The sequence below is a fragment of the Chlorocebus sabaeus genome, chromosome 10 (genome assembly GCF_047675955.1).
Source record: "Chlorocebus sabaeus isolate Y175 chromosome 10, mChlSab1.0.hap1, whole genome shotgun sequence".
Lineage (NCBI taxonomy): Eukaryota > Metazoa > Chordata > Mammalia > Primates > Cercopithecidae > Chlorocebus > Chlorocebus sabaeus.
The window spans coordinates 31,384,154-31,404,537 of record NC_132913.1 but is presented as its reverse complement, the minus strand read 5'-3'; the positions used below and the strand labels follow the sequence as shown (position 1 = coordinate 31,404,537).

Sequence of the window (20,384 nt, the reverse complement as noted above, 5' to 3'; positions counted from 1 at the left end):
GTTGTCTCAGCATTTAACCAAACCTCTTGTGCTTTAATTTCTTAACCAGTAAAATGAGGATAATAAGACATATCTCCTAGGGTGGTCGTAGTGATGTGTGTAGAGAACCTTGCATGATACATGGTTCTCTATCTTCCTTTAAAATATTACCATCAATATTACAATATTATAGTGATTTAAGGATTCCATTATCAAAAAGTGATCATGGAAAGACATGGATTTAAATCAACTGTTTTTTGTTTGTTTTGAGACGGAGTCTCACTCTGTCACCCAGGCTGAAGTACAGTGGCGCGATCTCAGCTCACTGCAAGCTCCACCTCCCAGGTTCATGCCATTCTCCTGCCTCAGCCTCCCGAGTAGCTGGGACTACAGGCGCCCGCCACCATGCCCGGCTAATTTTTCGTATTTTTAGTAGAGACGGGGTTTCACCATGTTAGCCAGGATGGTCTCAATCTCCTGACCTCATGACCCACCCGCCTTGGCCTCCCAAAGTGCTGGGATTACAGGCGTGAGCCAGCACGCCTGGCCTAAAGGAACTGGTTTTATATCTTCTGTATTTGGTTATATTTAGAGTAATCATCCTTATTTTGAGAGTAATAGTGATTGATAGTGGTACTTTATTTGTTTCTTTATCTTCTCATTTTACAACCATCTTTTTCTTATCCAATAAGCATTAAAAACTGAGTTAATTAAGAATAAGAAAAAAAAATAAATGATTGTTAGTATAATAATGAACATGCAGTGAGTCACCAAATTGCTGACAGATAAAAGTACAAACTTCTTATCCTGCATCTGGATACTTCTGGGTCTGCGGAAGACCACTGTTACAGTTTTATTTGATTATTCATTTTTTTCCAAACACTAACTGTTAGCCCTCTCTAATTCACATAGCGCTGATCCCTTTAGTCCCAAGAACTCAGGACCCAGGCCTCTTCTGCCACCCCTGATAATTCTGAGACTTCATGGTTTTTCACTGCTCTTAGTTCTCTTTTCTTCCTCTGAGTGGCCATAGCACTTAGTGCCTCTACCTTCATTCATAATCAATCTCACATTGCTTTGTGACATTTCTTGTGCAGGAGAGAGCAGTTACTTATCTTTTTTATTGTTATTTAATATTTCCTGTATTTATGGCTTATTTCACCAATTATATTGTCCGTTCTTTTAGAATGGGATGATATCTTGTACTTGTTAAATTGCCAAGTCAAAAGATTTTACAGTGTTCTGATTTGTTGACTTATTGATAGAATGTCTAAAAACAAATATATCTACAAATGTTGCGGTTCATATTACCTTGGACGTTGTAAGAATACTCTTAATAATGGACTCCAGTCCCAAAAGAAATAAACAGGTACATGAAAAAATGTTTAAATATATGCAATAAAAATTTCAGTGTATGTATAGATTTTTTAAAATAGTAAGCTCACCCTCTCTTCTTGTCTCTTCCTTTCTTGTTAGAAACGTAATTACAAAGTGTCTTTTATGGATTAGGCACTGTGCCAGATACCAAGAGTTAAAAGACTCAGCGTTTGCAGAAATAATTTAAGAGACACCTGAATTTAAGTGACACCTTTAGCTAAAGGAGCTCAATAGGCATTATGGAATTTGTTTCCTTAAACATCCATAAGACAGTTCAGAGTGCTGATGATTGATTGCAGCAAGGATAGATGTTAAGAAAACAGCCTTGTGTTGAACATACTGCTCAGTGGCAGGTTGTGCCTACAGTCTTTGATTCTCTACCTTCTTGACAAGTGTTCTGTATACAGTGCTTTTTTGCATACAGTGCTCTCCTGGTCATCGTGATAAGCACAGGAAAGGAAAATTACATGGTAGAAAAAAGTAAAACTTCCTGATTGATGCCACACGATGAGACAGCTTTTGGAAAACTGGATATTCTATTTATAAACAGCCTGTAAATTGCCACCACAAGAACCTGGGAGATTAAATAACTGTGTTTCCTTTTCCTTTAGGTAAGACTTCCATCTTGTATTTTTAATTGTTTCAGCAAAGGGAAACATTTTGTTAGGCAGTGTTTTTGAAAGTTTTTGAATATCCATGGCATTTCAACATGCAGTAGAAATGGTCCAATTAAGATTAAGTAGCTGACAACTAAAGCAAATTATGTTAAAATGAATTTTGTATATTGATAGTTAATGAATATTAGAACTCAGTTATCTCTCTACACAAGTTTTATGAATTAAAAAATATGTTGAAACCAAAGACTTTTGAAATGCTTGGGAGTAATTTTCATTTATGTGTGTATGTATCATTGAGCTTCTGTTGTAATTAAAACTCTGTCAAGGTGCTTTGGAAGTGATAAAGGGAAGAAAGCAATAGCTGTCCTCTCTTTCACTTCTCGTATCCAATTTTATCATCACACCCTGACAGTTATCAGTACACCCAGTCAGGCCACTTGGTAACACTCTCACAATATTAGCATCTTAGCCCAAGACAGTGTCATTTTTTTTCTCTTCTTGCTGTCTTCTTCCACTCATGACTCCTTGCAGTCTGCTTTCCATATGGTAGTCAGTAAAGTTTTCTGGTATTAAAAACTAATTTAAAAATGCGTGAATTATATAAACAAAAGTAATATAAGAGATTAATACAAAGAAGATTTCAAAACTTTATGGATGTGAGTATAAAAATTATGCCCTAGGCCGGGCGCAGTGGCTCACGCCTGTAATCCCAGCACTTTGGGAGGCCGAGGCGGGTGAATCACGAGGTCAGGAGATCGAGACCATCCTGGTTAACATGGTGAAACCCCGTCTCTACTAAAAATACAAAAAATTAGCCAGGAGTGGTGGCGGGTGCCTGTTGTCCCAGTACTCAGGAGGCTGAGGCAGGAGAATGGCGTGAACCCGGGAGGCGGAGCTGCAGTGAGTGGAGATCATGCCACTGCGCTCCAGTCTGGGCGACAGAGCAAGACTCCATCTCAAAAAAAAAAATTATGCCCTAGTTGGAGATATTATGACATACCATCTCATGAAATGTAATAGAAAATCATATCTTTTAGAAATAATTTTTAACATGGTAAAGCAACATGATGTTGAAAGCAAGAAACGAAACTACAATAATGTATTTCTATTACAACATGGAAAGAATAAAAGAAAATATACCTAATGTACATATAAGATTTTGTCACTTCCCTACTTAAAATCCTTCCATCTCTTCCTATCTTACCACAAAACCAAAATTATTTTCATGTCTTACTTTTGAATCTTCACTCTTATTTTTGGTCAATCTCCCATTGGCTCCAACCTCCTTGGTCTTCATTCGGTTCCTCAACCTGTCATTTTTCTTCTTGCCTCAACTACTTTGTTTTCCATTTTATGTCTGTAATTTAGCATAGTGCCTTGCGAATAATACATGCTAAGCACATGCTTAGAGCACCAAAATGCAAATAGTAGCCATCTCTCTTTGGAATAGTTATGGGTGATATTCACTTTATTTATTTATTTATTTTGCTTAAAACATTTTCTATAGTGAACGTGTACTTTCTAGTTCTCAGAAGGAAAAGAAAAAGTATTGCCATTCCAGAATTGGAGACCTGAGTAGGTGAAATTCTTCTAGGCAGGAGCAACATAGAAATTAGGTTATCATAAGCAGGTCAAGGGTCTGTTCAGGAAAATCAGTTAAGCAGGTAATTATATTCAGGTAACATGAGTGTCAGGTTAGGGAAAGCTGGTTCATCCAGAGCTGTGCTTTCCAATACAGTAGCCACTAACCACATATGGCTAGTGGATTTAAATTTAAATTTAATCAAATTAAATTTGAAAGTTAGTTCCTCAGGAGTACTAGCTACATTTCAGGTGCTCGATAGCCATATGTAGCTAGTCATATGTGGACAGTACAGATATAGAACATTTTCATCATCATAGAAAATACTGCATCACAGAAAATACAGGATCTAGGATCCTAGAGAGTAGGTATCAAGGAACAGGAACCCACGAGAAACAATGAAAGAACTGAGGCTTAGGTAATAAGTCTTAGCAACATGAATCTAGACTAAGAGTTTAGGTATTGAGCAAAGTGACAAAGCTGGAAGAATTTACTCTTTTGTCAGAGGCCTCCTGAAGCCATGCAAGAAACTGTGTATGAGTGGTAACACAGCCCAAACTGGCATCTGTGTTAAATTGTATACTCTATCTCATTATGTCATAAATAGCTTCAGGAGAGGAGGGGTGCCTATTGAAAAGATTTCATGGGGCAAGAGTGAGATGACCTAGCCCATGAAGAATCATTACTAAAATGTATGGACAGTGGCTGGAATATTGAATGCTTGCCCTCTGTTAACTCATTTCACTTCCCTTCTGTACCATTCAAGATATAAAAGTGTGTATCTTGATGGTGATGGTCACACTACTACTGTCCTTAGGTATATTTCAGCTTTTCTTTTTACATATTAAGTAAATAGGGTAAAAGGCAAACAACTGATTTATTCAAACTGAGCAGAAAAGAATAAAATATTTAATTTTGAATTTCATTGTGTTTCACTGTTTTGGATTCCTTAAAGGTATATGACTTAAAATGTAGCTACAATGTATATTGGAAGCAATCGAAACATGTATACAGGTCCTATTCCCAAATACATGGAATGGTGTTAATGTGCTTGCAGCATAGAGCCATTTTGGTTAGACGATTATAGTAGCAGCTTACTTGTACTTTTGGTGAAATGGTAAGCTAATGATGTAGCCGTTAATTTGAATTTAGCAGACATTTAAAATATAGGTTTCTCTTTCAGAGACAAAAGTTGCAATTTAAAGCTCTTTGGTGGTCTAAAAACAGCTTAATTCTGTAGTAGCATGGTAATAAGTACTAATCCAGCTTATACAGTGATTGTAGTATGTCATGTTTGTGAAAGATTGCTCAACTGCTTTCTCGGGGTTTTATGTTAATTTAAAAATATTAAACATAAAACCTTGTAACATCTTCATGCTGAGATAAACTGTTCAATTTAACTTGTGCTCAAGCAGCAGCTGTCAGGAATTACCTTGTTCCTCGTGGTTTTTGCTATCACCTTGTGTCCTTTCCTGCTAGAGACACACTGTGGGATGATAAAGTGCACCTTGTTAGGATTTATTGCTTAAATGATACCTGAGGCAAGATGAGCATTGGTAGCCCGGGCATTAGCTGCTGATCAAGTGATGTCATTCACTGTATTATAATCAACTTTTAAAAACTGATAGTGGTAAATTTTGATTTATTAAATTTTGTATTGCCTATGGATTGCCTGCATCCCCTTTGTGGGCATATTCATTACTTCTTTTTGGGTGGTGTTGAGCTAAATATTTGAGAAATTGCTTATTGACCACTTTACCATTTTACAAGCAAGAAAAGCAAAGAGAAATGATAGAGATAATTTCCACTATTTAAAACTAGTGAAGGTTATTTCAAGATTAGTTATACAAATAGAGTGAATTTTCTTTTAATGATTAAACAAACTGAAGGAAGTGTTGGCATAGGCAGTCTCAAATCGTGATTATTATGAAAATTATTGTTGTTTGCCGGGCGCGATGGCTCACGCCTGTAATCCCGGCACTTTTGGAGGCCGAGGCGGGCCGATCACGAGGTCAGGAGATCGAGATCATCCTGGCTAACATTGTGAAACCCTGTCTCTACTAAAAATACAAAAAATTAGCTGGGCGTGGTGGCGGGTGCCTTAGTCCCAGCTACTCGGGAGGCTGAGGCAGGAGAATGGCGTGAACCCGGGAGGTGGAGCTTGCAGGGAGCCGAGATGGTGCCACTGCACTCCAGCCTGGGCAACTGAGCGAGACTCCGTCTCAAAAAAAAAAAAAAAAAAATTATTGTTATTTCTCATATGAATATATTGCCTTCTTTTATTTGGAAGGTTTTCTTTGGAAGACTGGTTGGATTCTTTGGTTATGGATAAGCTGGTGGGTAGGGGGACATGTGGTAGAAATAGAGTGAAGGGCTCCTCTCGGTTAAACATTAGCTATAGATAATCCACCCTGAGGGTAATCCTCATGTAGAAAGTAACAGTTGGAATATGGCTAGAAATACAGATATGATGGGTTTATTTATGGAATATAGAACTTTTTTCTTCTACTTACTGCCATTTAATGCCCATTACTTCAAATGTGTAGTTTTATAACTGTATAACTTACCCAAAATTTGCAGTAGGACAACGTCTTGCTCCATGAAATCTTTTTATTAGACTCTCCCCTTCCCCTAAAGCTATGAATTACTACACACCTGTTCACATAGATTAATCAATTGTTAATGTGTTTGCACATTTTTAATTTTTCTCTCTCTGTAAATATATACATAATAATATTTATTATTAGTAGCATTTTGGCTGAACTATTTAATAATTAACTGCAGACATCATGGCATTTCACATCTAAATAATTTGACTTGAATCTCCTAAGAATAAGATTATTCTCCTACATAAGTATAATAAAATTATTGTATTTAATAAATTAAAGATTGACAAAAACTTGCAGTCTTATATTCAGCCCATATTCAGATTTTTCCTATTGTCCTAATAATGTCCTTACTAGGTGTGCTTTCCCCTTCCAGTATCCAGTGAAGGATCACTTACTGGATTTTGTTTTGGGTGTCTTTATTTCCTTTAATCTAGATTTTTTTCTTTTATGATATGGCATTTTTAGAGATCCAGTGAATTATTTTGCAGAATATTTGTCTGGTTATTCCTTACCAAATTCAGATTAGGCATTTTTGGCAGGAATACTACACTGATGATTTGTATCTTTCTCAATGTATCACATTTAGAAATACAGGATATCACTTTGTCCCATTATTGGTCATAGAAAGTTTGATCACTTGGTTAAATTGATTTCTACCAGATTTCCCCATCATAAAAGGTATATTTTTGTAATTAATAACTCATATGAAGGGTTCTTTTAATGCATTTTTCTGCCTTGTGTGTGAAAAAAAAAAAATTGTGCTTGCCCAGGTGATAATGATTAAGAATGGGCTTCATTGCTTCCAGTAATATGTATGGTCAGGGATGGGGATAGTAAGAAAGAATAGGAGAGGAGGAAGGATTACTCCGTAACTAGACCTACAAGTTGCCATGTATTCCCTTTTAAGGAAAGTATTGTTTGAAATTAATATTTTGTTGCTTTGTCTGCTGAAGATGAGATTTTTAGGTAAGCAAATATCTTCATGTTTCAGAATTTTCAATATAAGTTTTAGAGAGGCTTATATGTGATAGTGGTAGGGGGAATATGTTTGGACAAAATAGGGCATTGTTTGGCTATAATTTTTTTTTTATTTGGGTATAGACAGACAAGTTTAAAAAAATAAATGCATCTCCTTGGTAAGATTTTTTTTCCCTTAAAGAGATAAATTATAACATTAATATAGCTATGTAGGTTTGAAGAGGGATTGCTGGCTTTTGGTCTTACGTGCCTCTTTTAGCCCATGAAGAAGACACTTGAATTCCTACTTGTGATATATGTACTTATTATGTAATCACTCTTCTTATGTGAAAGGCTAGTGCAGCAGATCATATAAACACCTGAAGTTAGCCATTTGGCCTGTCAGCAAGGGAGGATTTATAGTAGTTGTAATCATGGTAATAACAAGGATGATATTTTGTATTTATTAAGTACAGAAAAAAGCACTTGCAATGTAAGTGGTCCGCAACCAATTCGTATCTGTGGTGTAATGAAAAGCAGTTTGAGCTCTTAGAAGACCAGCAGTCTCTCTGCTTTGCCACTTTCTACCAGTGTGATCCTAGAAAAAACTCTTAACCTTCTTGAACCTGATTTTTTAGAATGGGAATTAAAGCTATAAAGGTCAAATTATGTTACATTATGTTATAAAGGTGGCATTCTATCAAAATTGTGCCATCTAAATGTCCTCAACTGCTTAAGACCTGTACTTTGTCCCTCTTTTGTGTCCATATGCAATAGGTACCTCATTAGGGAAACATTTCCAGGTTGTCCCAGACAATTAGAATTGCTTTCTGTTTGTTTCTCTAATGTTTTGTGTATGTCTGTATTACAGGCAGCATTTATCCTGCTGAGCTGTCTTGTTCATCTTTTCTGTTCTTCCTGGTTAGACCCTGGCACATAGTAGGCATTTAGTAAATATATGTGGAATGAGAGAGTAAATGGACACTTTTTTTCATTTATAAACATGGATAGGCAAGCTTTCAGTTTCCCTTTTTCCCTAAAGATAAGGAATCAGCCTTTCATCAAATTTTTATATTTGTGCTTTATTAAGGGATTTTACAGATCATGCATCTGGTACCATTAGCAGTCCAGTAATGGAGAAGAAAAGATGTTTTTAAAAATACAAGTATTGTAAGATGCTTTACAAGTGAGGGGAGGGTAAGAAAACATGCCAAGAGAAAAAGACCATACTAGATAAGCCTATTGCATAAATCAAAAGGGTTTATGTCATAACATGAACATGTGCCATTCCTGCTCATACATTGAATTTCAGTAGTTGGTTGCATAAAGAAGGAAAGTGTAATGAAACTGGCAAGCAAAGTATTCCCCAGTCAGCCTTATCTTTGTTCCATTTGTCCTTCAGATAGAGCTTTTCTTGCCTTTTTCAATAAAATCCATCCTGCTTTTTTTTTTTTTTTTTTTTTTTTTTTTTTTTTTTTTTTAAACATTTCTCAGTAACTGCACTGAGAAGACCAGTGAGATTCGGGGACTTTATAGTTCTAAGCAGCTGCTTTTTAAGAGATCAAAACTTAGAATGCTGCTACATGGTATTAAGGCTCAACTATTGATGTGTCCCTGTAGGGGATGTGTTTTTCTTGGGATGGGAAGAGGAAAGAGGAGAGAAGAGCAAAGCGTGACCCCTTCAAACATACTTGGGACAGTAAACCCCAATTTTCTTGTTTCCTAGGACCCTCTTTGCAAGTTCAGTGCTTAACCTGACCGAACTGGCTGCCCTTCGGCCTGACCTTGGGAAACTGAAAACGATTCTGTATTTTCACGAGAACCAGTTGATATATCCTGTCAAGAAATGTCAGGAGAGGGATTTCCAGTATGGATACAACCAAATTCTTTCATGGTAGGTATACATTGTATCATTGTATTTGGCCCTTTGCTACCTTTTTCTTTGTAGGTGGTTACATTTTAAATCTGGAGACCTACTACCATACACCTTTTTAAAAAACACAATAAGGTAGGTACAGATATTTAAACAATTCTTCCTTCTGCAGTATATGTAAGTTCACTAATCATTTTATAAAAATACATATATGTAACAATCTAATTATATGTTGAGCTAATTATCTATTTTTCACAACATTCAAAATAGAATTAAAAGGTTGGCAGGGACCTTCAACCCTTGATTTCATAATCTATTGCTTAAGGCATTTAGAAAGTGCAGTTAGTCAACTCTTACTTACTAATCATGATCACTGTATTCAGCTAAAATCAAAATAGAGTTTTACAGAAAAATAAAAATTAAAGCATAATGGAGCAACTTGGGGTTTTGCCTCCCCCGCCTTTTTATTTTATTGTAAGACAGAGTCGAGTATGGAAAATGAATCTTTAGGCAGTGCTTTCTTTTTTCCCTCATTGAGCCTTCTGAAATGACACAGCCTTAAAATACCATGACATTTTAAAGGTGATGGTCCTTCTCTATTGTTTCTTCGACAAAGTGTATCTCCTGAAGCTTAGTTAATGAAAGAAGTTAATAACAATTCTGAAATGGCTTTGCTATTGGATCCTATTCACATAACTGCAACAGTCAAACGGAATCTGTTTGTCAGTGATTTTGTACATTTTATTCATCTTTATTAACAGCTATTAGCAGCTGGGTTTGATGATGTGTTTACACAGACCCCCAACTCTTGCAAGAATGTTTCATAGTTTAGTTGACATAGAAAAATGCTATATAGTAATAATTCTGTGTTGTGTGCATTTTGTGAATGTTTTCGTACAATCATTTTTACAAGCTGCTTCAATTGTGAAGTAGCAGTGCTATCAAAATAGAGTGGAACTGCTTCACGTCAAATGTCTCATAAAAAAAAGCAACCGTTTTAAAATTTCATAATAAAATTAAAATACTTTATATTGAAGCAGAGAAGGAAAATATGTTTTAAAAATGAAAATAAAATCATTTTGTGCTTTATCAATATGGAAAACATTTGTAATATTCTTTTGATTTCTTGAATTAGCATCATTCTTTTCCTCAGATAGTGTGTTTATTACCCCTGAGAAATCACTGGGAAAAAAACTAAGTCTATTTTTCCCTTTATGGGTGGCTTTAAAGTTAATGGAAGTTACATCCACTCATATCAGGGAGGAAATGTACCAAAAAGGATATTTCTGTAAACTATCTTGGATCTTTAATTTAGCATAGACTGGATTTTTAAGAATGTTAAGTTGTTGGGTCACATGCCCTTTGAGGGAAGCTGTCTAAAACAGTTCAGCTCTCGATTCCCCCTCATTTTCACAAAACATTGTTTTTGCTCATAGGCAATGAGACTATAAAAGTTTTGTACATGATTTTTCAGCATTGCTTTTCTCAAGAGGGTAAACTTACAGACAAGCTTGGAGAAAGAGAAGTGGACTTCATCATCAGTTGGCTTCTTAATGGGAAAAAAATGGTTCACAGTTGTCCAGAGGAAAAATAAGAGTGTCAAAAGGCAGTCCTGTTCAGATTCTCTTTGAAAAGTATGACTCCTGCTTCCTCACATGTTTCTTCAGTTTTCTTGCTGACTTCTGCTTTTTTGGCACTGTCAGACTTCTTTCTTGACTGTGTGGCAGTTAAGGACTTCAAAGATGACTGACATAAGTACTCACCTTAAACAGTGGTTTCACTAACCCTCTGACTTATGAACACATGTCACAACTATATATCATGACCTGTAGGTCGCTATTACAATATGTGACATATGGTGAAAACAGACTAGCTGTAAAACATCCTTCAACTTTTGGTATATTATTATCTTGGCTTCCTTATTGCTTAGTGTTGTGTCAGCACTTCTGTGACATTCTTTTGTATTATTCATGTTGTAATCACCCGCACCCCCCAAATTTGCACTAGGTAGCAACTGATAAACAATACTTGTATGGAAAATCAGTTTTTTTTCGGGGGGGGGCATGGGAGTAGCAGGCCAACACTCTTTTTGTTCATTTTTTATTCTGCTATATATTAATGTTGTAATAGTAAATTTGGCTGTCTCAGCAAATATGACTTAAACGAAACTGACAATTGACTATGGCATTCCTATTCTATAAGCTCTACTTATTCTGTGGTGTTCTGCAGTCCTGTGGACATAACGTGTCTTCTTTCCAGTAGTATTGATCTATCATTTTTAGGGTGGAATAAAACCAATTGCTTTATCCCTTTAATGTTGTATACAGATGCTTATCAACTTAGGATAGGATTACAGCCTGGTAAATCCATTATTGTGAGTTGAGAATATTATAAGTTGAAATGCATTTAATACAACTAGCCTATCGAACATCATAGCTTGGCCTAACTTACCTTCAACATATTCAGAATACTTATATTAGCCTACAATTGGGCAAAATCATCTGGCAGCACAGGCCACTGTAGAGTATTGGTTGTTTACCCTTGTGATCATGTGGCTCACTGAGATTTGTACCTCACTGCTGCTGCCCAGCATCGTGAGAGAATATTGTGCACATACCATTAGCCCAGGACAAGATAAAAATTCAGTTTTCGAAGTATGGTTTTAATTGAATGTGTATTACATTTTCACCATTGTGAAGTTAAAAAAATCTTAAGTTTGAACCATTGTTGTTGCGGACTGGTATTATTACATTTATTTTGTTGAATTCAAAGGTCCATGGTGTTGCGGTGCTTTATAATTTATATGTACCTTTATGTAATCAGTTAGGACCTAGTGATCTGGATTTCTGGATCCATTTCTACCAATTTCTTCTATTTCTCTAGCTAGCCCAATATAATATAATATGATAGTGAAACAAATTATTTTGGGATACCATAATCCTTTCTGTGTAGTCCCAGAAATTTCAAAAACTTAACACAGTTTCTTGAAGTAAAGGCTAACGCAAGAAGTAGACTTTAACCAAATAGTGCTGAAGGTATCATGCCCTAGTATGAAAACAGTTTTGTCTGAATTAGTCTCCTTGAAGTTAGTGAGAAGTGTGACAGATGTTCTGTTCTCGGTAGTATGGTGTAAAACGATGCACATCACTGACATAGAAATTCAACATGGGTAGTTGGGCCATGAAGAAAAAGGAATTGCTGTACTTAATGTTGTTGATAATATAGAAAGTTTCTGGAATTGTGGAAAAATATGCTTTGGTTTGGAGTCTCATGCAATCCCATTAAATCATTCCATTTCCCCATTGCCTTTCCAGTCTGATGCCACCAATCAACTCCCTGTGATATAACAGTAGTGAAACTACCTTAGCTCTTAGAGACATTTTGGTAGATACTGATGTGAAATGAAGAGTTCTTTGCAAACCTAAGGTGCAGTAAAAACTCTGATTAATCCATAGAGGTCTTAGGTTGATAAAAATTACTCTGAATGAGTCTGGGCTCATCATTTGCATTTGTCTTTTACCTTAACAGCCTGGTGGCTGATGTGGTTGTATTCAACTCAGTTTTTAATATGGAATCATTTCTCACTTCCATTGGAAAATTTATGAAGCTGATTCCTGATCACAGACCCAAGGATCTGGAAAGCATCATCAGACCCAAGTGCCAAGTTATTTACTTTCCCATCAGGTTTCCTGATGTGAGCAGGTCAGTATGTTCGACTCTGTTCTCAATATTGTGTCATAAATTATTCCTTAAGTGTATAGAAATTGATGTTCTTCATGCCAGTTTTAACTTTTCAGCCTAAGTATGGTTAATTAGAGAATTTAGTTCTATCTTACCATGCTGTGATTTACAAAGATTTTAAATCATCATGTGTCTAACCCATCACTAAATAGTTCAGATACTGAGTCCTTCCTTTCTTTCCTTTTATTTATTTGTTTGTCCAAACAGCCTGGTGTTTTGTTTCTTTATTTTTTTTTGTTACAGAAGTCATTGTCAAGCATATTTCTCAACCTTTGCATTCAGCTTATGTCCTTTGATTTATATATATAATAACTGGTCTAGATAAGTCAATGTTAAATCTCACTGCTTGGATTAATTCATTTCCCATACTATTTTCTTTTATTTTTTTCTTTATTTTTAATTATTTATATTATCTTAATAAAGAGTTAAGTCTTCTGTATTGTTTACAAATGTACCTAATTGCCATTTCTGTTTCTTAGTTACTAAGGACTTTTTTTTTAATTACCCTTGTTGCTGGGCCCACCTTGAATTAGCAGTGGATGATGTGGCTCAAAGGGAACATTCTGGAATTCCTTTTCACTTTTGATTAAACCTAGCAAAACTGTTTTTACTACCACTAGGAATATTTCTCCCTTGTGAACAGAAAGTTTACTTCAGTGGGACTCACACTAGCGGGAGACGCTGCTGTTTTTTACTGACTGCTTTCTTAAAAGAGTTCAGGAACAGCTGTTTCATCCTCATCCCTGCAATGAAGGCAGGAAATGATTTAATATCCAAACATGCTATGCAAGAGGTCAGCATTAACTTCTATGTTCTACACTACTGACTTCACCCATATTTTGCTGTAGAAATGGTAGTCCTCATCTACACCCCTATTGCTGATTTATTTGAGTGTCTTATTTGTTAATATTTCACCGAAGAAAAATCTGCCCCATAGAAAATCAAGCTAGTGAGTCATAAAATTTAAGTTAGACCATCTTGCTTACTCTTTATAGAGTACAGAAAACAGAGGCCCAGAGAAGTAGAGATTGGCTTGTATTCACCTTGTCATTGTCACAGACTGGATTAACATCTAGGCTTTATGACTTCTGATTCCAATTTCTACTTACCATTCAAGCATCCTGTCATTACAGGTCATTTGTCAAAAACAGTTTATGATTTATTTGCTGTTTTGAAAACTATAAAGCTAAGTGGAGCCATGATCACAAGCAATTTTCAGAATATATATGTAATTATGTATATTATCTGTATGTATTTGTGCATACAGTTTTCTTATGTGTGATGAGAGAACTTCAACTTTTGAAAACTGTAATAGTTATACTTTGCCTGTGATTAACTAGAGCAGTTATATATCTGAATTTTAAAAAATATGAACCTTATATTTTGACATGTTTTAAGGTTTTTTAACATCACATATAGGCAAAAGGTGTATCTATAAGTGTGTTGGTGGTTATAGCTCCTCTCAATTATTACTGCCATAGAATTCTAAGTAAATGTTTTAAAATTCATTTACATCCGATACGTTTCTGCAACATCTTATGTTTACTATACCTGTGGCAGTTGAATAGTTTATTAATTTGGATGATATTACCATAAAGGAATCTAGCTAAATAGAAAAAGGTTAAGAAATATTGTGGCCAAGATAACATTCATAAGCAAGGTCTTAGCCTAGAGTGTTACTTGAATTATTTTCAAATGGTAATTTGCTTTATGCAACCCAAACTCATATAGTGTAAGTAAGTGATTATTTGCATGAATGACAATCATTCTAAAGCCTGAAGTTTCAAAACCGTATTATTTTGTTGAGATGTTGAAAAGTATTTAGTAATTCCAAAAGCAAAATAACCAAGGTGATTAAAAAATATATTTGAAGGCTTGTATCTTTCTCCCAATCCAAATATTATTTGGTCATGGGAAAAAATGAATTTAACTAAAAACAAAGCAGAAGATACAGTTAAATTATTAATCATTTTGCTATATAATATAATGGATATTAATTAGAGAGGGGAGAAAAGCCATATTTCCAACAAAATAAATGAAGATTTTTAGAGTTTCTGTCTGTTAAAACTCAGAGCATGTCTGTCACTTCGGTGGCTTCGCTAATATTGGATTCATGGCACCTACTGCTACCTCTTGCCTTCCTCACTCATCTCCTGCGTCACTCCCAAAGACCAGATAAATAGCAAGAGAGTGTATTCCCTTGAAAACATTTCATTATCTGTATTGCATATTTTGGGATGGGAAAGCTCTTAGATGCCGTAGTCACGTATACGTGTATTGAGTTTTGACCACCACTTACTAGCTGTGTGATCTGTACCTGTGGAATGACCTTGCACTTAGGTTTGTTAATGGTTGTGATTAAACCACCTCATAGGGATGATGCAGCGATTAAATGAAATAATGTATACCATGTACCTAGGATAGTGCTTAGCATACAGTAGACCCACAATAAAAGGTTATTTTATCTTATTACCTCCCCATTAATTTATAACCTAGCATATTTATTGGCATCTGAATATAGAGGACTATCTTCCCTCCATCCCTTACCATCCTATAATTGACACATGAAAAGAGAACTACTCTCCTAAAAGCTGAATCTAATATAAATAAGGAGATTGGTTTTGTTTATTTTCTTGATCACCTTGAGTCAAACAATCCTTTGGCCTCACCAGACCCTACCATCCATTGATTGAGCCAACTTAATTTCACTCTTGTCCTATTTTCTCTTTCTTTGTCCAGCTTTACTTTCTTATTCCATCATTATGTTTACTCCCTTGCATATCCTCTCAAATCTTTTACACCTTTTGTTTCATATTTGATTGGCAAAAACCCTCGTCTGTTTAAATCTATGTGTTCATACACTTTCTTCCTATAATCATGGACTAAACATGACTGGAGAAAAGCATGTCATACTTATTAGCATGTTCTAAATGTATGACTCCTAAGATTCAGATGGGCCCTTTGAGCTACCTGGCAAGCATTTCCCTTCTTCTAGATAATTATGCCTTCTACTTTTTAAAGAACACTCCAGTACCAAATCTTGTATCCTCATTCTCAGCTGATGACTGAGGAAATAGAAGCAATCAGAAGACAACTTTTATTTATTGATACTACCAGGTCCACCCAATTATGTGCTTCTTCTGGGTGCATATTCTCCATCTTTTCACCTGTTACTGGGGATGAACTGACCTCGCTTCTGTGTAAGGCCCCATCTCCACTTTTCCAGAACTCATCCATCCCACATACTGAAGACCTATTGTCCTGGCAGTTTTTCCTGGTCTATTCTGCATCATCAGTTTTCCTTTCTTCTGAATTATTCTTATTTTTCTTTTGTCTGAATTATTTCTATTAACATACAAAACTATTACTATTTCTTACATCTTAAACTTTTTTTTCTCCCTATTCCACTTCCCCCTTCTACTACCTCATTTCTCTCCTTCTCTTAGTAGCAAAACCTCTTAAAAGAGTTGTTTATACTTGTTCCTTCCTCCTGTTTTGAGTGAAAAGTATTCCACTGAAATTGTTTTAGTCAGGGTCACCACTGTCTCTAAATCCTGTGGTCAGTTCGTAGTCCGCATCTTACTTATCATAGCAGCAGCATTTGACACACCATGACACATTCTTCACTTGTCTTAGCACACATAGTCCCCTGATTTTCACACAGACTGCTGCTTCTCAGGCTCCTTTGCTGGGTTCCTCATCATCGTCCTGACCTTTTTACATTGAAGCCACTTTGGCATTCTTGACACTTAAGGGGTTGGTGGAGGAAGAGCCCAAGATTGAAGTGAGAAGAATAAGTAAGAGTCAGGAGGTCAACGCTGAAATAATTATCCTGTGGAACAAAGGGGAGAGAGTTCTAAGGAGATAATCATTAGTGAATTCACAGCAGTGAGGTTAAGTAAAGTGATGACTAAAAAGCGTCCTTGAATTTGACCATTAAAAGGTCAGTGGCATCCACCCTGCATTCTATTAAGTCACAGAAAAGTTTCATGTGTATTCTCACAGCCAAAGAAACTTAGGATTCAGGTCTGGATGAGATCTCTCTCTGTCTCTGACACACACACACACACACACACACACACACACACACACACTCCCCTTATTTTATGGATGAAGGTGCCAAGGCCCAGAGAAGTTATATGTTTTTTGGCAATCACACAGCTAGATATAAGCAGAGCAGGAACTAGAACTTGTATCTCAAAATCTTCATCCGGTGCTCAGCCCACCACTTATTGTAAATGCAATTTCGGAGGTCTTGATTATCTGATTTTTCAGCTGACAGCAGATTAGCAGCATCAAATTGGGGGTGTGATAAAGGCAGTCTCACTGACAGCAGTAAAAAGTGACAGCTGACTGACAGCTTGACAACAAGGGAGGAGAGAGATAAACCATTTTGAAAAAAATATATGGGAAGTTAAAAAAAAAAAAAAAAACATAGCAGCCTGGAGCCATTCTATGGCAGGGCAGGCAACTCTGCACATCAAATAACCCCTGCAGACATTTATTCATGATTGTACAGCTTGTACATCAAAAGGATGACTGTGATTTATTAAGAGAGATTAAATGGTAACCAGTATGTTTCATTTTAAGAATGTAGGAAAATGCATAATCCACTTTTGGAAGAAATTATAAATGACAGCAAATGGAGTTAAACATTATACCTTACTTTAAGATGTGCATGAGCTGTGTTCCCCTAAAGGAAGACAGTACACATCTAAAGCCTTTCTTGTGCAGTTGTAATGTCTTTCAGTTTTCAGTGACCAGGAGACATGTTATTAATCTCTCTTTTTTAGATCTCCCTGATTACAGCTTTGCATTGACCAAATTTCCCTTTTCTGCTGGGTTGTAGACACTGGCTCCTTCCATACCGAAGGCTTCCAGCCCCACAAGATAGGTGGTCAACAAAGCAGATTTTGTAATACTAATACCAGAAGATAAATATGGTCCTGAGACTTGGTGAGATGAGAATTACTACTGGAATATATTGAAAAGACTATTTTGTGTTAAAGGATATAGATTAGATTGAAAAGTTAAGCAGTTTTGCAGTGTGTTTCAAGAAGACAAATTTCCTGTGGAACTCCATGGTGCCGAGTATGTGATGGAGAGGCAGAGGAAAAAGGGAGTAATCTTGCAACCTACTAGATGAGGTGCTAAAGCAAGCCAATATTTTCCTACTTTAGGTCATGTAATTGTCATAAAGGCACAGCTTAGCAGAAGTAGGGAAATTTTAAATATCCAGACCTTTCTGCAAAAGTCTCAGTCTTATGAAATCCAAACATCTGAAGAATTTGCATCTTCCTTTCCCCTTTCCTCTCCTTTCCTTTCTCCTTTCTCTTTTCTCCTTCCTCCTTCCTCCTTTCCTTTCTCCTTCTTCCTTTCCTTTCCTTTCCTTTCCTTTCCTTTCCTTTCCTTTCCTTTCCTTTCCTTTCCTTTCCTTTCCTTCTCCTTCTCCTTCTCCTTCTCCTTCTCCTTCTCCTTCTCCTTCTCCTTCTCCTTCTCCTTCTCCTTCTCCTTCTCTGTTCCCTCCCCTCCCCATTCCTCCCTTCCCCTCCCCTCCCTTCCCCTCTTTCCACAGCATCTCTCTCTGTCGCCCAGGCTGGAGTGCCATGATGTGATCATGACCCATTTCGGGCTTGACCTCCTGGGCTCAAGTGACCCTCCCATTTTACCCTACTGATAACTGGGACTGCAGGTGGGTGTCTCAACATCCAGCTAATTTTTAAAAAATTTTTTGTGGAGACAGCGTTTCACCATGTTGCCCAGGCTGGTCTCCAACTTCTGGGCTCAAGCAATCTGCCCACCTTGACCTCCCAAAGTGCTGGGTTTACAACCGTGAGCCACCTTGCCTGGCCTCACATCTTGCTTTCTGACAGTGTCATCTTTAGATGGTAGAACAAGCCATAACAACTAACCCTTATTGATTCTTACTTTATGCTCTGTGTTGTACTAAATGTATTTATCATAAATATCTTAGCATTTAATATCTTTTCAATTCTGAAAGACTTTTCCTGTTGAAGAAACTCAGGCATAGAAAATGTAAGTAACTTTTTGCTAGTGATCACATATACAGATAGTAAAGGTATACCTAGAAACCAGATATTTTTTAATACTGTTTTAGAACCCAGACTCTTAACAATTTTGCTGTAGTTACCTGTTTCACAAAGAGAAATTCTAGTCTGTAGTACTTGACTTTGACCAGTAAAGAACAAATGATTTATAAAAGTGAAGTGACAGAAAATTTGAATGAAAATGAGTATGTCATGGTAACATTATAAAACAAAGAGCTCAAGGCTTTTGAAAGCATATTTTCAGAAGGTTGAATTTCTGAAAAAGAAGATACATCAACAGGAATGAAAAATTTTAAGAAAGAATTTTGATAGAAAAAATGAAAATGGTCCTAAAGAAGCAAAATAGGAGGAATACTTCAAAGAAAAAGCTGTGGGCTCAGGCTGTGATTTCATGTGTAAGAAATCATCTCTTTATTTTATTTTATTTTTTAAGTTATGTCTCATTTATACAAACTCTCTTGCCTCATAACTTAGCTTATAACGTGAAACGTGTCTTATAGGGCAGTGTCCAGCCCATCACATTAGATGTTAAGGATGGAGCAGGCTGCATCTGTACAGCATCCAACTTCTTCCATCTGTCCCCTGCAATATTCTCCACTGAAGGAGGATCCATGTTTTTCATGCCACTAGACTGTCTTCACTTCCAACAAATTGGATCATGTAAGAATGTTTTATAGATTGACAGCAAATTGCAAAGTAGCGTTTCTTATCCTTGAAAGAGATCATCTTTTCCCAAGGAATTCCATGAGGGAGTCATGAATAGAGTGTATCAAAGTGAATGTCACCTTCTTCAAGTCATATTCAGCTGGATTAAAGGTGAAGAGCGACAAATGCTCAAGCTGTCAGGCTGACACTTGTATATATTTATCAATTGTCTGCCTTCTCTGTCCCATTATGGAAAAAGTTAAAATTTGTTTCATTATGGTTGCACATAATTAATGTAAAAAGATCAAATGTTTATGTTTCCTATGGAGACCTTAAAAAACATCCACTTGTTTATTTTTTAATGAGGAGATGAATGGATACTATATCCTTGGGAGTTTAAGTTTAGATTTTGAGTAAATTAAAGCAAAAGTACTTTAGATTCAGAAATATATACTTTATCTTGGTTTCAGGTCCAACTTAGTTGTCACAGAATATATCCAGTATCAGCCTTGCTATGATCATTACAATGGAATTTCATATATTTTCATGATCATTTCACTGTCTGTTCCTATTTCCCACCACATTTGATTGTCAGAGTTGCCACAGAGTAAACAAGAGTGGGTTTTTCCTGTGAATTTCCTCAATTTGTAGTAGATTTTACATCCCTGGAGTAGGGATTATGTAAAGAACATTTCTGCTTTCCTACCTCCTACACATTTTTGACATTGAAGGAAAGAGGGAAAAAGGATGTTGGTCATTTGGGGTAATCTCGTTTATCAAAACCTTACAAATTTCTCTGCACGTTTCTCTTTGTCATTTCTATGTAGCTGAAATGAGAAGCCAAAACAGAGGTTTGTGGACTTTGCCTAACTAATTTAGAAACAAAAATAGGGAATTTTAAAAACAGTGTGAAAACTTTAAATGAAAACTCCCAGG

General features: G+C 36.2%; 1 protein-coding gene across 35 annotated transcripts in view; it reads left to right on the top strand.

Annotated features, from left to right (window-relative positions):
• GTDC1 (glycosyltransferase like domain containing 1) overlaps nt 1–20,384 on the top strand; it is a 393,230-nt gene that overhangs the window by 171,058 nt on the left and 201,788 nt on the right. For 30 of the 35 annotated variants that reach the window (XM_007964893.3, XM_038000665.2, XM_007964892.3 and 27 more), the window contains 2 exons: nt 8,848–9,015; nt 12,523–12,696. In XM_007964893.3, the coding sequence (XP_007963084.2) occupies nt 8,848–9,015; nt 12,523–12,696 (342 nt within the window). Of the gene's footprint in view, nt 1–1,763; nt 1,968–8,847; nt 9,016–12,522; nt 12,697–20,384 lie in introns of all 35 variants that reach the window. The other 5 variants (XM_038000673.2, XM_038000674.2, XM_073019661.1 and 2 more) reach the window with 2 other exon arrangements.